Source organism: Camelus ferus, chromosome 20, assembly GCF_009834535.1.
Source record: "Camelus ferus isolate YT-003-E chromosome 20, BCGSAC_Cfer_1.0, whole genome shotgun sequence".
Lineage (NCBI taxonomy): Eukaryota > Metazoa > Chordata > Mammalia > Artiodactyla > Camelidae > Camelus > Camelus ferus.
This window is the reverse complement of record NC_045715.1, coordinates 834366-852988: the sequence shown is the minus strand read 5'-3', so window position 1 is coordinate 852988 and position 18623 is coordinate 834366. Positions and strand designations below refer to the sequence as shown.

General features: G+C 51.6%; 1 protein-coding gene across 12 annotated transcripts in view; it reads left to right on the top strand.

The window, feature by feature from the left end:
* Positions 1–18623, top strand: part of EXOC2 (exocyst complex component 2) — a 142754-nt gene that overhangs the window by 77144 nt on the left and 46987 nt on the right. For 11 of the 12 annotated variants that reach the window (XR_004313306.1, XR_004313305.1, XR_004313309.1 and 8 more), the window contains 5 exons: positions 229–288; positions 879–940; positions 2242–2308; positions 5993–6109; positions 14545–14686. Coding sequence is in view for 3 of the 12 variants with exons in the window: in XM_032462377.1 (XP_032318268.1) it covers positions 229–288; positions 879–940; positions 2242–2308; positions 5993–6109; positions 14545–14686 (448 nt within the window). In the remaining 9 variants the exon portion in view is untranslated. The remainder of the gene's footprint in view (positions 1–228; positions 289–878; positions 941–2241; positions 2309–5992; positions 6110–14544; positions 14687–18623) is intronic. The other variant, XM_032462379.1, reaches the window with a different exon arrangement.

The window sequence follows — 18623 nt, the reverse complement described above, 5'->3', positions numbered from 1 at the left end:
CTGGGCACCTCACGGGGCGCAGCTGCAGAGCTGCTGCCCGGCACGTCTCTCAGGCCACGGTCACCGGCGTGGACGCACCGCCGTGACCTCCTCTCCACTCCCGTCCCCTTCAGAGTCTGGTTACCCGCTGACGCAGTTTTCCAGGGTTAAGTGTTTTGTATGGAACTTCATAAACAAACAGGTCTCTTGGCGAAGTACAGAACTTTCCACCAGAAGTCTTCCTTGCAGGTCTTCCAGGAGCCTAGGACCCGGGAGGAGGTCTGCCAGCTCAGCACCAACATCGTGCAGGTACTCTGGGGGGGCCGGGCGCCCCGAGGCCCGCCGCAGCGCGGGTTAGTCCCTGCACCGTCCCGGGGTGCCCCTCAGGTGCCGTGTTAGACGTGCATTCGTTTCTCTTGAGTCCACGTGGTTTATGGTAAATAAGCGCGAGGCGAGAGTCCCAGCTTGCCCAGCAGTAGCCCGAGCGCTCCCGTCTGCTCCGCTCTGCTCCGCCCTGCTGCGGCTCGTGGTGCCAGCACCGGCACAGCGCCGTGACCGCTGTCTGCGCTGTCCTAGACCGTGCGGTTCTGGGGACCGGTGCCTCTAGGCACACGAACAGGGTGAGCGAGCATGTGGGTGAGTGGGGGGAGGGAAGTACACTCAGGAACTTAGGGCTGTATCAGAGCACAGGCACTTTAAACTATCACGTAACGTGGCGTGTGCTGGGCTGTCTCCCCAGCTCACGCACGTGCAAGTGCCTCTGTGTGCAGGGCAGTCAGTACGTATCACTGACAGGATGGACGCTGTATTTCTGGTTATTTATACAGAATTGTCTTTAACGTCCACATAGATGAGTGTCTGAGAGTTCATACCACTGAAACATCTTGCCTTTGACTTAGATTTTCATACACTGTCTGGAGCAGCTGAGCACCAAGCCTGACGCCGACGTAGACACCACACAGTGAGTATGGCTGACAGTGGCCGCGCTGGTGCTCTTCATCCTCTGATCTTGTCTCAGCTCTGCTAGAGACACATCGAGCAGACTGAGCACACAGCTTGCGAATTACCCAGAGGAGCAGGTTTTATAAATAAAAACGTGGGAAATTAAACACGTGTCTCCCGTCGGCCCTTCGGCAGCTCTGGCATCTGGGCGGCACCAGTGCTTGTTAAGGACTGACTGTGCCGGGGGCTTGCGTCCAGCTCCGGCCTGACACCCACAGGCCTGGGTGACGATGCTTCTACCAAGGTATTCTCTGGGGGTTTCTGAAAATCTAGTGTTTCTGAGTGATGTTTGGCACATGTGACTTCTGTGCACCTGAGGCCTATGCTCCCGCACAGATGGCACGGAAGTAAACCCCTCTGAGACCTGGGCTGGCAGCGGGGGCTTCTCTGTGTCTGCTCCCACGTTCACCTGCTCTTCGCCCCTCAGTGTGTGAGGCCTCGTCTGCCTGAGATGCTCTTCTGGTTTTAATCTGACTTCACATGTTTAACACATTGATTTATCAGAAATCTGTACTGTTGATCTGCTCCCCGATGTTTTTAAATTAAATAAGTCTTTCCCTCTTGTTTTGTTGTAATTTCCGTTTCACTCATTGAATTCTAATATATAGTGAAGGTATTTCTGAACTCTACCTTCTGTTCATTCACATGTTTCCTATCAGTTTGTGTTGTTTTAATTACATTAGTTTAATTACTATTAGTTCATTTTTTAATGTTTTTCACATTGGATATCCTTTTATTGTTTCTCTATTTTAAAATATTATTTGATATTTTCACCTATTTAGTCTTCCGTATGAATTCTGTAATCATTTGTTTAGGTTTAAAGAGGAAAAATCCTGCTGTGGTGTTTATTATCTGCAGATTAATCAGTGGCTCAGTATTTCCTGCCCTGCAGTTTTGTGTGTCTGGTCACTTGTGGGTTATTAACTAATTTCCTAGCTCACCCGTACGTCATCTGCTATAGTCCTGAGCTTGAAAAAGCTTCTCTAAATTGGGGAAGTCTACACCTAGAAATTAAATTATTTGGCATTGGGAAGACTCGGGGGCACATCTCACGTGGCCCATGTTAATAGTCCATGGTGTCTACTTTGAGCTGTCAGTTGTTCACTGTTAAAAAAACAAAGTTACGTGATTTTTGACAAAAAGAGTTTGAAGTCAAATTCGTTGTGTTTTATGAGGTGTCGCTGACGGGCGACGTCGTGCGCACACTCTCAGTCTCGGTGCTTTACCTGTGACTGTTCTCTCACGTGCTTCTCTACTCAGTCTTTCCACAGACGTTTCTTCTCCTGATTTGTTTGGAAGTATCCATGAAGATTTCACTTTGACTTCTGTAAGTAAGCTCATAAATAATAAAGATGGTAAATGGAAAGTAAAACATGTCATTTTAAAACTATGTAATGACTATTTCGTAGCTTGGTCTGAATTACTCTGTGGCTGCATTACTGCTGTAGCTCTATTGCTTTTGAAGCTGTTTTATTTTGTGAAAATTTTAGTAAACGTATAATTTTGTATGGCTTCCACACTTTAAAACCTTTCAGCTTAAGTTGCACCTTGTGTGGCTTCACCCCGTTTCTGCATCCCGCGGTTTCTGCGTGTGATGCGGCCCTGTGGAGCCCTGGTGTGCGGACACTAGAGGGGAGAGAAAAGACAGGCACGCTGCCCACATTTTCCCTCTTTGAGCAGAGAAGCTCTGCTTTTCTCTGTTGTCTTGTAAGCTCCCTGGTAGCATTTTATTTGAACAATGTTCCATGGCAGAACCAAAACCAAAGCACCTCCTCTGCAAACACACGTACTTTTTAAACATATGCACGTATTTAGGGGTGATTCACACCTCCGCTTCCTCACATGTGCAAAGTCAGCTGTGGAATCTGAGCCCCAGCTGTCTTAAAAAAGAAACAACCCTCTGGTTTGTCGTCGGTGTGAAGGGGGTGTGTGTGCGTGTGCGTGTGCGTGTGCGTGCGTGCGTGTGTGCGCGTGTGTGTGTGTGCGCGCGCGCGTGTGTCTCAGGAAAGAAAACACGTGATCTAGATCTGCTGTGTATCCTTTCCACAGTTACTGTAAGTATGAATTCCTACATGAGGGGTTTGTTATATTAAGAAAAGTATGGTTTAATCAAACTAATTTATTAAAAAAACTACTCTGGGTTTAATTACTTGGACGACTCGTTAGACAGTAGTCCTGTTTGTGGAGAGAACTCAGAAGAAAACAGGTTCTAAAGAAAGGCTGAAACTCAGTGTGGGGCCAGACGTGCTGAATGGGCGCTGTTCGGGGGGCAGTCAGTGGGTGGCTGACCCCTGGGAGAGAAGCCTAGAAGCAGACTTGTGACTCAGCGGTGCTGCATGGGAAAAGGCCGGGAGTGGACGGGAGTCCAGGGGAAAAGAGTTGAGGGAGAAGAGGGCCACACGTGTGAGCACGATGTCGGGTGCCAGCACTTGGGGTTCATATTGGAGTGCTGCTACTTAGGGGTGACACTGGGGTGTTGGTACTTAGGGACAATATCGAGATACTAGGACTTAGAGATAATATCAGGTGCCAGCACTTTTGGATAATATTGGGGCACTGGCACTTAGGGAAGGCCAGAAGCAGAAAGCTCGAGGCTCTCAGGCCAGGAAGACTCGGAGAGAGGAGCTCCAGATGGAGCACTTGGTTCCTGACGCAGGTGGGGAAGTGCATTTAAACCAGTGCAGGCTCAGAGGGAAGGGCCCATGGGCCTGGCCATCCTCAGAGAGTCGGACGCCGAGGGGCACCTGCCTGCACTGGGTCGCAGTGATGGCGGCCGAGGTCGGCGAGGTTCCTGCACTGTGAACGGGGACTGAGGAGAGAGCCTCTTGGTTGAGGGCGGCCTTGCTGCCTCTCAAGCCCTGAAGCTGTTTCTCAGCCTCTGGGACCTGCCTGGTTTCTACACAAGGAACTTCCCAGGGCTGGAGCACTGCCGTGTGCTGACGCCAGGACCGTGGAGGCGTTTCCCGGCCAGTGTGCTTGTGAGGGGTCGGTTCTCAGAGCACAGACCCCCCCAGAACCACAGCTCAGCTCTCCTGCTGATGGTCATCCAAACCCCGAAGTTCCATAGTTGCCCTTCTCTCTCCTTTCCATTCTCCTGAAATTGTTCCAAACTTGGTACCAAGTTCAGTCCCTGTGTTTTCCCCGGTGGATTCTCCGTAGATTTGGCCCAGATGACTGAGAAGAAGGGTCATGCTCTGCTATCCAGTGGAGACAGTTCTGGGAAGAAAAGACTGGCTAGGGTTCTGGTTTGCTTTCTGGCCTGCTGTTGGCTAGCTGGTAGACCTCGGGCAGGCCGCTGAGGGTACCATGCCTCCGTCACAGAGACTGGAGAAGCTGGAGTAGGACGTGAGGCCAGCATCCTCGATGCGGGTGCCCCTTGGGTGGGTTGAGTTGTTGTTCTCAAACGCACTTACTCGTGTAAGTTGTTCATCATTTTTTGATGAGTCATCTAAGTTTAAGAATTTTATGTGTGTGTTCGGTTTTTCTTCCCACTTTTATTCTGATTGGTTATATTCGAGAGAAAAATACACTTACTAAGAGTAAAATTTCAAATTACTTGACACAGTTTTTCCATTTTGGGGAAGAACCATTTAGATTACAAGAGTACCCATCGCCCAGAGTTAATGAGCACGGCTGGCTTGGGTGGGCGGCTGGGGGAAGGCCAGGACTTGGAGGGCGGGTCCTGAAGGAAAGTCATTAGGGGTGATCGTGGAGCTGAGAGGCCTTTGGGATTTGTGCGACACAGCCAGCATGGCGTCATGGCGACTTCAGTTCAGGCCCTTCACACATGGTGGTGTCACCTGGCGTGGGCAGGAGTTGGCCATCCCAGCCTCACCTGGCACCTCCTGGCCCGTCTCACACGGTTTGAACACAATGTGGAGGAGTTTACCTTGTTTAAGCGTCTGTTTCCCATCTGTAGAGTTGTTCCAGCGTTGATAACCTTTCATTGCTTTGAAAACACCTTAATAATTTCTGGGCCTTTTAATTATGTTTGTTGATGACCACAAAATGCAGTGAATAGGTCACACTCTGCCAGAAATGAATTAAAAATGAAGTTTTAAATAAAGACATGGAGAGTTTTACACATTGTGAAGGAACCAAGTGGAATTCTAGGGGTGATGGGGGTTTGGTGAGCATAGCCTGTGGTCTGTGCACCTGCCGGGTTACTGACATTAGCCTGAGTTACCTGGATGAGCACAAAACAGCAGGCAGAGTGTGGGTGTGACCTTCTCCTGGAAAGAAGTTTTGCCTTAGTTTTTAGTCATGGGATCTCAATCAAGGCCCTAAATTAGTCACAGTTGTTCCAGAGAAGCCCTCACCTGAGGGAGCAGGGCCAGTGCCATTCCTGGAACTTCGTGTTCCTGTAGCAGTTCTGAGCTGTAAGAGGATGCTTTATTCATCAGCTTTGGGGTCTGGTAATTTTGATACGAAGTTTCCTTAAGCAGCTGGAAGCCTGGGGTGTGTAGACTGGTCCCTGCGTGACCGCCTGTGGGGGGTTTGCTGGCCTCTGCCCCTCACTCCCCGTAAGAGGAGACTGTTTCACAGAGGAACCTCTGTGAAGGCCCCGTTTTTTGAAGGAGCCCGTCTGTGGATAGCATTGTAGCTTTCTTGTAAGTTATGAAGAATGTAGAAATCAGTCTCTTAAGAGTTTGTACATTTTTTAAATTACTTTGGAATGTCAATTTTTTATAGCTTCTTTGTTGTTGTTGCGAAGAGTAGCAGATAGAGTAACAGTGCGGTCGGCCCCTGTCCTAAGAGCAGCGCTGGCCTCCGCTCCGTTCTCTGTGTCCCCGGACAGCCATCACATGCCACAGGGACGTCATTGGCTCGTGTGCTGCGTCCTAACGAGCAGTCCGTACAATTAAAGACCATGTTGTGTCTCTCTCTATTGGAAAAACGAAGCATTGAGTGTGGATGTCAACACTGAGAGATTATAACTGATCAGTCTTACCTGTCTGTCCCCCACTGTGCTTCTATAAATGTAGTTTTCTGAGCATTTGATTGGTTTTAGGAGCAGCGACTTTTGATCGTCCTCAGTAACTGCTGTTACCTGGAGCGTCACACCTTCCGAAACATCGCAGAACATTTTGAAAAGCACAACTTCCAGGGAATAGAAAAAATAACACAGGTAAGTGATCAAGTTAAACAGACATGTGGCTATGTCCCCGCCTAGCTTCCAGCCGTGCTCCCAGCTCCCTCCCTCCGCGCCCCCTGCACCCCCTCCCTGAGTCGCTCGCTTCCTCTGGAGCCCCTGTGCTCCCCACCTGAGCTCTTCAGAGCCGAGGAGGCGGGAAGGAGAGAAAGGCAGCAAACCCGCGTATTCAGGAGTCACCTCTGACTCCTTCCAGCCAGGGCAGACCCTTCGCCCGTGGAGCTCCCGCTCCCTCCCTCCCGTCCCGCGGCCCAGCACATGCAGAGGTGCTGGGCGCTCACACACACACACGTACACACGTGTGCGCACACGGTCATGTGCATATACACACGTGTGCACACAGATACACGTGCACACAGACTGGCGGCCCGTGCTGCGGGTGTGCCGGGTCTCACTGAAAGGTACACAAGGGCTGGACAGAAGCAGGTCCTGTGTAAATCAGCGGAGGAGGGTTTTTTTAGATGTTACACTTTGTTGTTTATATTTTTCAAGTAAGCAGAAAAGGAAAAAATGAAGTAATCTTGTTGTTATTAAAGGTTGGTTCCTGGTCAAAGGTTTATCAGATTTCTAAGTAAAACTAAGCTAGAACCACTTTTTTAATGTCAGTGCAGTTTTCTCAGAGTGAAGAATGAGAAAGATAGTGATCTTGTTAATCTTAGAATCAGAAAGCACTCTTGATGGATTGCACATGTTTCGTGGTGATGATTCTAGTTCATGAACTAGACTGGGATTTTTTTTTTCAAAGACTGAAAATGTCAGAGTGGGTGGCTGTTTTTTGTTTTCCTGCCTTTTCGTAAAGATTAATCATCCTGATGAGAAATGCTGTGACTTCTGGCTGTAGGGCCAAATGTTGAGTTTATTTCCAGAAATTTTTGTGTGAAGAATTGCAAGGTGGTCTCTTGCAGTGAGAAGTTAGCGTTTGTAGAATGTGGGCTCTTCGCTTTCATGCAGTAACGATAATGACACTAATCTTTTATCACTTTAGAAGCAGATTAAATGATTAGGAATTGCATACTATAACAAGCAGTCAGTTTGGGTGTCTAGGTTTTACTGAGTTGTAAGTGGGGACTCTTCGTGGAATTCGGTTTGCGTCGTGAAGAAGCAAGCTAAAAAAGTGACGTGGAAGCGGGCTCTGCTGTCCTTTCCAGGCCCCTCCAGGCCGCCTGCGGTCACGGGGCCGGGAGGGGCCGGGCGGGCGGTTGCCAGGACGTAGAATTTGGAATTGAATATTTGGAAGTCATCCCGCTGTGTATTAAAGGAATAGACAGTAAACTAGATTTTGATGACAGTGTTTGTGCTGATTCTGTTTTTTATGAGTGAATCCATCAATTTCTTGGTGACAGTCAAGTGAAGTATATTTCTTGCATTGAGGTGGAGAGGCTGTCAGCCGCCACTGCTTTTCATAGTTCCTTTTCCGAACGGCGGATGACGTGACACTGGGGGCCGAGGTCCCTTGAGTCTCAGGGCACGAGGCCCCCTCATGCCGCCCACCCGCGCTCTCGCCGCCCCTGCTCTCGGAGGGGAGGGCTCCCTGAGCTTCTCCGTAGCGTCGTCTGCTGCTCGGACCCCGAAGTTCTCTTGGGCCTCCTTCCAGCCGTGGTCGGGGCATTGCCAAGGGCTCTCCAGGCACCGTTCCTTCTGCTTCCTGGTTGGTACTTCTGCCCAGAGAGACACAGAGATGGCAGCCTTGTTTATTCCTTTTAGCTTGTTCTTTGTCTTCAACAGTAGAATTAATTTTAACACAGGAGCAGCACCCAGGTACTCATGCTTGTTAGGAGCTTATTAAAGCTTAATGATCGCTCGTTGTTTAAAACTAGAATGATTTTATATAGACAGTTTTATTTGCTGCAAATAACTCTGAAGTAATTAAGGAAACTATTATTAACTCCATTTTTTTTTTAAACAGAAAGGTACTCAGAGAGGTTGACCTGTAAGTAGCAGGACTCAAAATTAAGTTTTCTTGCCCTAAATCCAGAACGCTTTCTGGCCCAGGACCAGATCTTAAAGAACAAAATTGTTTCCGTGAAAATTTACCAAAGAAAAGGACGTGAGGCTGGTTGATGAACACGTGTCATGTTGGACTTCCGTGAGACAACGTGAAGTGGTGAACGTGACATTTACTGGACCAGCTCCTGGGCCTGCTCTGCGGCAGGCCCCGTTAGCAACCCACGTGCCCTAGGGGTCTTCCATGTCGTGGAAGAAATGTTTCAAGTCTCAGAAATGTTTTCTCCAGTTATGCATTTATTTCCTAATTATAAAAGTAAGACCCAGTCATTACTTTTAGGAAAAAAAAATACCGAAAATTAAAAAAAATCTGAAGTCGTCCTCAGTACCGAAGACCGCACGGCGGTCTCACGCCTGTGTGTGTGCCAGCTGGCGCTGTGGCTCTGCCGCGTCCCCGTGTCTGCCCGTGCCCCGGAGGAGGTGAAGCGTCTCTGAATCCAGCCTGCAGTGAGCGCTGGTCTGCTGTGAGCACTTTTCCAGGAGTTTTATGGCTTTATAATCTTTGTTAGTGTGGATGCACTTTTTTTTTTTCCCTCTTTTTTCCTACTGGCAGCCCTCAGCTTGCTTTGGTGGTTCTCGGTCGCGTTTCTCGCTTCCTCACGGTGGACTCCAGAGGCGCCTGGCGAGCTCTGTCAGGTGGCCTGTCGGGAGCTGGTCCCGTCACAGCTGGCCATCATTGCTGACGAGAGGGTTTAACTCGATGGATGAAAATACTCTTTGATGGTATATTAATTTGCATACCTTTCCCTGCTGGGCAAGGAAACGCGTTTCCTTCTGTGCACGTCTGTTCTAGAGGAGTTCCTTCTAAAGGTGCTGAGAGGGTTAAGGAAACACAGCGTTCTGCATTTTAAGTATGCAAACCAGATTTGCTGCAAGTCATTAGTTCTTTGAGACCTTTGAGAAGGGAAAACCAGAGCTATGTGGTTAATAAACTTTAGCTCATAATTTTATCACTGTGAGCTGTAACTGCATAGTTCCAAGGACTTTTTCTGCATATGTAAAATGCTATTTCAACCTGTCCCAGTCTTTTAAAAGCAGTTATCTAATTTAGGGTTTGGATAATCGAAGATTTTTGACTGACTGAAGCATGTAGTCATTAAACAACAAGTCTGGCATTAAATTCTTGATTGAGATTTTGTGTGAAGCCTCCAGTCTCTTTCAGATATTCCAATGTGGAGGTGGGACAAGGAGTGTTTTTTCAGTCTGTCCAGGGAGGGTCCTTGTAGCAATCGGGTCTGAACAGTCTGAGTCGCTCCTGAACTGCAGGTACCAAACTTTGCGCGTCCTCTGTTCGGGCCGCTGGCGTAGCGTGGTGTCAGCCCCACGTTGTGACTGGCTCAGCGTTGGAGCAAAGGTGAGCTCCTTCCAAACATTCCCGCGGTAAACGCGTTTTCCCTCCGAAGGAGCGGCTCTCGCCCCGCGGGGCGCCCCGCGTCGCCCCTTCCCCGGGGTCACCTCTGCGCTTTGCGGTTCCTGAGTCCTACGCTGTGCATCATTACCTGTGTTTGAGCTTTACATGTGGTGCGTGTTTTCCTCTGAACCCCCGTTCTCCTCAGTACTGCTTTTGAGGTTTACCCGTGTTGCTCCATGTAGGTTATGCCAATTTGTAAAATGAGTTAGACTGTCCCCTTTTTTCTTATTCTGAAAGAGTTTGTAAAAGAGTTGGAATTACTTGTTCTTTGGATATTTAGAAGAATTCTCTGGTAAAACTTTCTAGGCCTGTATTTTCTTTGTGAGATGATTTTTAATGGCTGGTTCGTTCTCTTTAAAGACTAAAGAACCATTCAGATTTAGTTTCCTCTTAAAAAAAAAAAAGATTTAGTTTCATCTTGTTAGATGTCGTCATCTGTATTTTTCTTGAACTTTGTCACTTTTGCCTACATTTTCAAATTTATTAGCATTAAATTATTTAATGATAGTTTCATGTTATTTCAATCTCGATGGCATCTGTGGTCATGACCGCTTTTAATACTTAGTGTTGCTCGATGTTTTCAGTCTTTTTCTTCGATCAGCCTCGCCGGAATCCTGCCAGGAGCCGCTCTGGCTGCCTTGAGCTCTGTGCACCCTTGCGCATCTCCTGATGCAGTGAGTGGGTGCTGAGCGTGATGGTTTGTTCACATGGCTTGTCGATGCCAAGCCTCTCCTTTTTAATACGAACATTTAAGGCCCTGAATTTTCCTCTCTGGCTGTGTCCCACGTACTTGCACGTGGTGTTTTAGTTGTTCGAGGCGTACTTTCCAGTTTTAATCGTGTGTTTTTCCTTGACACACCAGCATGCAGACGTGTGATTTTAAATTTCCAAATTGAGGGAGCAGTTAGTTTCCATATTAGGAGTTAGTTTTTTCTTTGTTGGAGATCTCTAAGCTAAGGATTCTGATGTCAGAGAATATCATGGTTTCATCTCTGTTGAAACTTGCTTTGTGACATGTGGTGAGTTTTCTGAAATGCTGCTTTGCATGAAAAGATTTTGCCTCGATTGTGACCAGGGTCCATGCGCCCCGGGCCAGGCCTTTGCGCCCGCTCCGTCTGCCCATCCGCTCCGTCTGTCCGCCACTCCGTCTGTCCGCCTGCTCCGCCTGCCCGTCCTCGTGCTTTTCTGGCTGTCACGGGGTGGGGGGGGGGGTCACAGGCTTCCCTTGGCCGCGTCTCGGGTGTTTTCTTTGTCTCCAGCCCTGTGGTCCCCGTGATGTCTCTCTTGATGGACTTTTTTTTTTTTTTTTTTTTTTTTTTGCCTTTTCCCCCGACTGATAGCTTTACTCGGTCCTGGAAAATTCTCAGCCATTAATTCTCTCTAGATGTCTGTTCTTCCCTGTTTACTCCTTTCTCTCCTTCAGGAGCTCGTGTCGGATCTGCGTTAGGTCTTCTGCTCTCCGAGTCTGTTACCTTTTCCTGCCGAGTTCCCGCGGCTGATTCTCTGTGGTGACTGGGACTGTCTTCCACTCTCCTCCCCCCGCTGCGTCTGCAGTGTCTGACCTCGCGGAGACCTGTGTCTGCTGCGTGTCACTGGAGCTGCTCTTCCCTTCCAGAACCTCTCTGTGGTGCTGTTACTAAGTCAGAGAAGGTGGTTACCGTGCTCCGGAGCGGTGTAATTCCAGGTGGCAGTGTGGGGGTGGGGGCATGGCCCCCGACTGGGTCTGTGCGGGTGGCAGGTCTAGTGAATAGGGCGGGAGGTTGGGGTTAGGGTCCCACTGACGGGTCCTCATTAGCCCTCCCAGGGCCGACTGACAGCATATCCTGCTTCATGCACAAGGATTTAGGGTTTCTTTCTGTATTTGGTGTCTGTTTTGTCCACGTTTGACAAGTGTTGGTTCAGGAGCATAAAGGACTGTCAGTTTGCTGCCTGTCCAGCCATCCGTTGTAAGGAATAAAACTGTATTAGTTCGACTGGACCTGGGAATCCAGGCTCACTTGCACAGATGTTCTGATTATAGTTTGGTGAGTTCATGTCCACAGAGACGGCTCCGTTAAACGTACTCTTTCTGTCATTTTTGAAAAAAATAACGGGGCTTTTTTCTGTTATTTTTTTCTTTCTCAGAGACTTATTTCTTAAACAGCATTCTTACCAGAACATTTTGGAAATAGTAAAGTAGGAAATTTAAATTGGAAACTTTAAAATAAGTCAGAATAATGATTTTACTTTTCTTCAACTACTTTGCGTGAGCTGAGACCCCATGTAGAAACCGGGAGGTGGGGCACGCGCCGGCGGGCGTCTTGTTCCGGGACGTGCGCGCGTGGCCGCCTGCCGTGATGCAGGTGGCGGTGCTGTCTGAGCACTTGGCTCGCGTTTTGCCTCCAAGGAGGACACGGTGGTCTCACGAGTGTCCGTGCGCCTGCCCGGCCCCGGCTGCTCCGGGTCAGGTGCCCCGCAGCAGCGGCTTGCTGGTTCTGCCGGCGCGTCTGTGTCTGAAGGCACAGTTATTGAATTAGCACGTTTTCCCCCATGTTTCACTGGAGACAGGCAGCGGGCACCCCTCTCACCACTGTTCCGATTTCTGTCAGCACGGGTTAGTTTTGCCTATTCTTGAACTTCAAGGAAAGTGGAACCCAATTTCGTTGCCTTTGTGTCTGGCTGCTTTTGCTCTGACCTAATAATTTTTGAGATTCATCCAAATTGTGTGTCTGTCAGTAATTTATGTCTTTTCTCGCTGAATTCGGGCAGCAGAGTTGGCGGAGTTACCCTTGGCAGTGGGCGTCGGGCTGCTCCCCGTCTTGGTGGTTATGAATATGGGTGCAGGGGACGTGGCCACTGCTCTCGGTGGGCTTTGTACTCCTGTGTGTGTTCCTGGGCGCAGGATTGCCGGTCATGGAACAGGTTGACAGAAACCGAGCCGTTTTCCCAAATGGGCGTCTCATTAAGCGCAGCCAGCAGCGCGACCGTGTCCCGGCGCCCCACCTGCTCACTGACACACCATGTTCCTTCTTACTCGAGCCTACCTCGTAGCTCTGCTGGCTTCCCCGGATAAACGTGATGTTAAGCATCTTCCTTGCACGTATGGGTGTGCGTGTTCAGGTGCCTCCTCCCCGAGGCGCCCTTCAGGGTGCGTGCTCGCTGACTGCTGGCTGCTTGCCTTTCTGTTAGTGACGCCGGGAGCCGTGTGGCTGCAGGGACATGGACGCCCCGTTCTCTCAGTCCGTGGCTCGCTGCTTGCTTCCCAGTGGTGACTCTGAGTAGGAAGTTTAAACTATGGTGGGATCAGGTTTATCGCCTTTTGTGAATGTTTGGTGTCCCCAGTGCCCTGCGGAATCTCTGCCTGCCCCAGTGTCCCGGGTCTCCATTTCCCGGAGGCTCTGTGGTTTGAGCTGCTGTCTTCAGGTTGATGCCTGTCTCCTTGGCCTCTGACGTGGTGTGAACTACCATAGTTACATTATGCTGGGTTTACCGCGTGTGCTGAACAGAAGCTGTCCTCCTCCTCTGGTCCTTCATCTCGCTGCACTGCGTGGACGAGGCCCCTGGTGCAGTCTTGAGAGCAGGCGTCGGGGACCCTTGTCCGGCCCTGGTTTTCCGTCCTGCTGAGACAACCCCGCTTCTTCGCTTATTCATAGACCCGGTTGGCCAGTAGCTTGTTGGGTCTCTCGTGTCTCGGTTCACAAGGGCTCCTGGTCTGGAATTTTCTCTTCTCACAGTGTGCTTGCCAGTTTTGACATCAGGGTTTTTCTGGCTTCATTAAACAAAATAGGAAGTGTTCTCAGGCTCTGCTCTGTGAAAAAAGCCTGTGTGTGATGTGATTTCCTCCTCTGGTGCTCGGTGGAAGGCTCCGGCGAGGCCATCTGGCCCTGGGGTCTCCAGTGTGTGGAGGCGTTTTAAGCGATGGACTCATGAGTCCCGTGCACGGAGGGCTGCTTGTCTTTTCAGAAAGTTGCTTTTTTAGGAGTTTGTCCGTTTCCTCTGTGTTGTCAGACTTACTGACACAAACTGTAACAACCCTCCAGAAACCTGCTTTGGGCACCGATGACTTTAAAGACTTAACCTGATTTCTGCTCTTGCCTTCGTTTTCCTTCCACTTTGTCTTAGTTGAGTTTTCTCTTCTTCTCGCCGGGCATTAATGTGAAGCCTCTCTTCTCTGCACCCTCCTCCTTCCCTGCGGGTGCAGGCGTGCGGTGCGGCCGCGCTCTGTGCGCCGCGCCTCCGGTCAGCAGGCTTCCTCACTGGGCCCGCCCGCCCTCGGGGACGCCTCTTTTCTTCGAAGAGTCGCTCCTGTGCCCCCGTTCCCAGTCGCTCATCACCTGTCCGGCTTCTGTTTCTAAACACTCCAGGAGTGGGGTGGAGGGGGCCAGGTCACCGCCCCTGTTCCCTCCTCAGTCTAGGGCTCTCTGGGCTCGGCCAGTGATGTGGAGTCCCGGTCTTGGCCTCTGGGGGACGTTCCTGTCGAGATGTCAGGTCCCAGCACTGCAGCTGAGAAGCCTGGTGTGGATGGTAAATTATCTCTCTGGTCCAGAAGCTTGAATAGTTTTCCCCTTCGCTTTATTGTTTAGAAATTAGGAACCCCGGCGGCCTTGGCCTGGGTGTGTGCGGTCCAGCCCTGCACTCAGAAGGTGCTTTCAGGCCACAGACGTGAAACCCAGCTGCGTTTTCCTCCGGTTCAGTTCCCCCTCGTCTCTAATTGCTCAGCTGCCTCCACCTGAACTTTCCTTGCCTTTCCTCTGGTGTCTTCGCTCCTGGCGCGCTGCTGGCCGACATGCTGCACTTCCTGTGATGGCCTCGGGGCCTCCGGGGGCTGTTCTCAGCCCCCCATGAGACGGCTGTGCTCGACTGGCTTCTGCTACCGGAAGTGAAATAAAACTCATGCCTTTGTGTAGGAAAAGTGACAAGTGCTTTTAAGATGTACTGAGGTTTCTACTTAACGTTGCTTTACTGTTCCTTCACCTGCTGGTCAGTGGCTTGTGATCGTTCGTGTTTCTGATTGTAGGTCAGCATGGCCTCACTGAAGGAGTTGGACCAGAGGCTCTTTGAGAGCTACATCGAGCTGAAGGCAGACCCCATCGTCGGCTCCCTGGAGCCAGGCATTTACGCCGGCTACTTCGACTGGAAGGACTGCCTGCCGCCCACAGGTACGGCCCGGCGCCGGCGCAGCCTGGGCGCCGGCGCGGCTTCGCTTCACCCGTCATGCTGGAGGTGCTCCTCCTTTTGTTCCCATTTTTCTCATACTTACTGAGGGATTAGTTTGATTTTAACTTTTTATCAGCATAAACCCATTTTTTGACAGTTTGGGATTTAGCAGACTTTTGGCTTAAAGATGTTCTTCAGTCCCAGAGAACAAGCACTTACACCTCACAGCGTTCGACCCTCTCAGTGACTGACGCTTGCTTCTGGGACACTCCTTTCCTGCCCAGAGGGGTAGACTGCGAGTGACAGTCCCAAAATGCACTTAGGACACGGGTCACGGCCACATGAGACCGACTGCTGATGCTGAGGGTGAGGGGCTCGAGGAGACGTCCGAGCTGAGGCCACTGTGCAGACTCAGCAGAGGGCGGTGGACGAGGAAGGGGACTGCCGCCCCGGGCTTGTCGCTGACGTCAGCAGAAGTCACTCGCACCACTTGACCATTTGCATTTTAGGGGTAACTGTTGCTTGCTGAGTGCGGTGAGAGTTTTGGTTGACCGAGTAGCTGTTCTGTGTGAAGCAGTGTAGAGCACACGGAGTCAGGCCGCTGCTGGTGCTTGTGTGCGGCTGCAGGCTGACGCAGAAACGGCCCTGTCCGCGCGGGGTGTCGGTTCTTTGGGTTTTGTGAGTCTGGGTTCCCGTGAGCTGTCGCCGGGTTGAGTTAACCTTCACGCTCTTACCTCGTCACCTGCGTCGCTCACTGTTCGTTTTTGTTGTGTGGTGTGTTTCGTAAATGTGCTCTTCAGACGCCGCTGGTTTTCATTACCTTTTCAACGTTGGGGGCAGCAATGCTGTGATGCCCGGGTTTTAAGCTGAAAACGAGAATCATCAACTTGATAAGACGCATGTGGCTGCAGCTGTTTAACTCCTGGAATTGCCGTCCTGGTGGGCATGCGAGGGCGAATGCCCCTGGCCAGAACCGTTACTTGGCACACAGGCTTTCCCGGCTCCAAACCAGATTACAGTTCACATCCCAAATGTATTCTTTTACAGTTTAAGTCTGATCCTGTCAGTAACTTGTGGTATCGTCTCGTTAACTTAAACAAAAATCTGCAAAGCAGCCAGTGCGCCCCTGCGGGCCCCCCACCCGTGCAGCCTCTCCGGCACACGGGGAGTTTGTTGCCCAGCCTTCCCGCACTCTCCCAGGGGCCCGTTCCGACCACCTTGCCTTTGCGTAAACAGTAATTCTCCCCGGCCTTGCGAGGCCCGCCCCCGCACCCTTTTCTCCTCAGGCCTCCACTGAGTGTCAGGACGCCAGCTGGAGGGGTGACTTGGCCAGTGGGGAGCAGGCCTGATGTCTCAGGGCTAACCTGTGAGCCTTTCGCACATTTTCTGTGTAAGACAGTTACTCACAAGGAGGGTGCTGTGCGGTGGTTTCGGCACCAGCCATTACTACGTTGGTTGAGCTCCTTCAAGCCAAATCCCTGACGGCGTGTTTAGTGGCCAGCTTCCAGGGAGACTGAAGAGATGCCCCCTCTGTGTGAGCAGCGAGTGTGACTCCACGTGAACAAACGTGACTTTCAGCCATAAATGACCGTTCTCAAGGTCATCTGCCAGTGGCCTCTGGGACTTCTGATCTACACTCTTTTGAAACGCTTGGGTCCAGTTGACTTGGAGTTTCTGTGTTCAGTGTGTTGCATCCCCAGCAGGGCTTCCTGCAGAGAACAGGTGACTGCTAGAGGAGGTTGGGGGTGGCAATATCTGTATCAGTTCAGGTGGGAGATGCCCCCGCAGAAGTTTATCGCAACTTTTCAGATTCACAGAGACACTTGTTTCCTGGACTCTGTGTCTGCATTGTCTGGACTCCTGCGAGGTGCCCGGTGCCTGGTCAGTGGGTGTTTGTTCAGTGGCCGGGACCCTGCTGCTCCCACGGGGCTGCTCTGCTCGGGGTCCATCCAGGAGGAGTGCCTTCCCGTGAAGGTCCCACATCGGGAGGGGCGTTTTCAGGTTCTCTGAGCCCCATCGCACCTTTTCGGCTCCTGTAACTCCCCTGTGTGCGGACGGAACAGGTCTATTCTTGTATGTGTTTTAGTTCCCTGTTTTGGGAGAATTTTTAAACAAAGATGTGAGAAAACTCCTTTCTCATTCCCAGACTTTGGGTCATTTAAGTGTTTTGTAGAACAGTGACTGAAAGGCTCAGAATTACAAGGCGCAGTTCGTGGAATTGTTTCTCAGTAAAATCTCTCTATTTTCTGCTCAAGGGAACAAGTCACAAAACTCAGCTGTCATCTGTGCGGGGCTCCCAGCCTCTGCGGACCCGTTGTCTGTGTGGGGCTCCCGCCTCTGCGGACCCGCCTGGTTTCTGCTTCCCCTTGAGGGGCCCCCTCCTGTCCTGGGGCCGGAGCTGGAGGGGGCAGCCCCGACCCTGTCCCCTCCGGTGAATTATCTCACCACACTCTGCTGCAAACGGTTTACCAGTCCTGAACTCGCAAATAAAGGAGTCGTTACACGGCAGGCTCTGCACACACGCGTGCACGTGCACATCCCAAGTATTAACTCCCTGCAGACGCTTCAGTCACTTGTGTGCCCATCACGCCTGTGTCTGGCATAGAATCAGCACCTCGTGCTTGTTCCCATCTTCTGAACCCCACATTCTTGAAGGACCCAGTGACTGGCACCTGCCAAGGGTTGGTGGTGGGGGCCCTGGGGCAGCAGCTCTGGTCACTCTGCTGTCATCACAGGCCCCGCCCTCTTCTCTTTGCAGCCCGGCCTTAGACGGGCGTCTGGGTTGTTCCTTAGGCTTTGTGCGGCCCCCGTCCTCCCTGTCTGCCCTGAGACCCCCAGTGTCCACGTCCGGCACCAGTGGGGGCCCATGGACTGCTCCCTTTCTCGCTCTGTGTCTCGAGCAGCCCGTGGCTGGACCCTCTTCCTGAGAGGTCTGGTCCTCCCGTGGCACCTCCGGTCCCAGGCTGGCCGGTGGCCCTCCTGTCCTCTGTGGGTTCGCCCTCCCCGGCTGCCCTGTGCTGCTGGCCCCGAGCTGTGTGCCTCGAGGCCGCTGGTCTTTCTGCCAGTCCCTCCTCAGAGTTGGAGTGAGTTCCCCACTCAGTGAGCTCCCGGTCTTCCTGCTGCTGTCCTCACAGATGACCCCCCCGACAGGCTCTCCTCCCTCGTCCTGTCACATCGTGTCACATCGGCCCTCGTGCTGTGCCTCCAGGGCGAACAAAGGCCCCCTGCTCCGGCCCGTCCCCAGTTCTTATGGGGACGCCCTGTGTGGCCTGGTCCCAGCCCCTGCCTGCTGGGAGAGCCCGTCTTCCTAAAATACAACTTGGACCTGCTGCTCCCCTGCTGAAGCCCCTCCTCCCTCGGGCGGAAGCCTGCACCTGACAGGGCTGCTCCTGCCCGTCCGGCCCTTCGCAACGGGCCTGCACGCGCCGGCCGGTGTCGTGTGTGTGTTCCGCACTTGCGGGGGACGAGGCCGTTCCGTTTACAGCCTAGTAAATGTGCGGGTCATGCCTCAGTTTATCTTCCGAGTGTTTGGTCTGTGGTTTTGTGGTGATTTTTCTCAGTATCTTCTCTAAGAGGAAAGTAAATCATACAATGTTCTTGTTCACTTTTTAGTGAACAGGGCGCAGGAGATGTTCATATTTGTTGAACTGAACTGAAGCGAGCGTGGTGGCGCTTGTGTTCTGTGGAAGCTCCGTGTAGCTGCACTTGGATTAGAATGGGAGTGGCAGGGACAGCAGACACGTGTGCAGGCCTGCGGCGTCACCGTCCACAGAGTAATGTGCTCTTCAGGGCAGCGCAGGTGAACTCTGCGGAACTTCTGTGCGGAGTCCCAGGACGGCAGCGCCGGGTCCTGGGGGCTGGGGTCCCACTGCCTGCGGCCAGGTGCCTGCCTCGAGTGCCCCATCGTCCCTCCTCTGCCGTCATGTGGTGATGGGTACT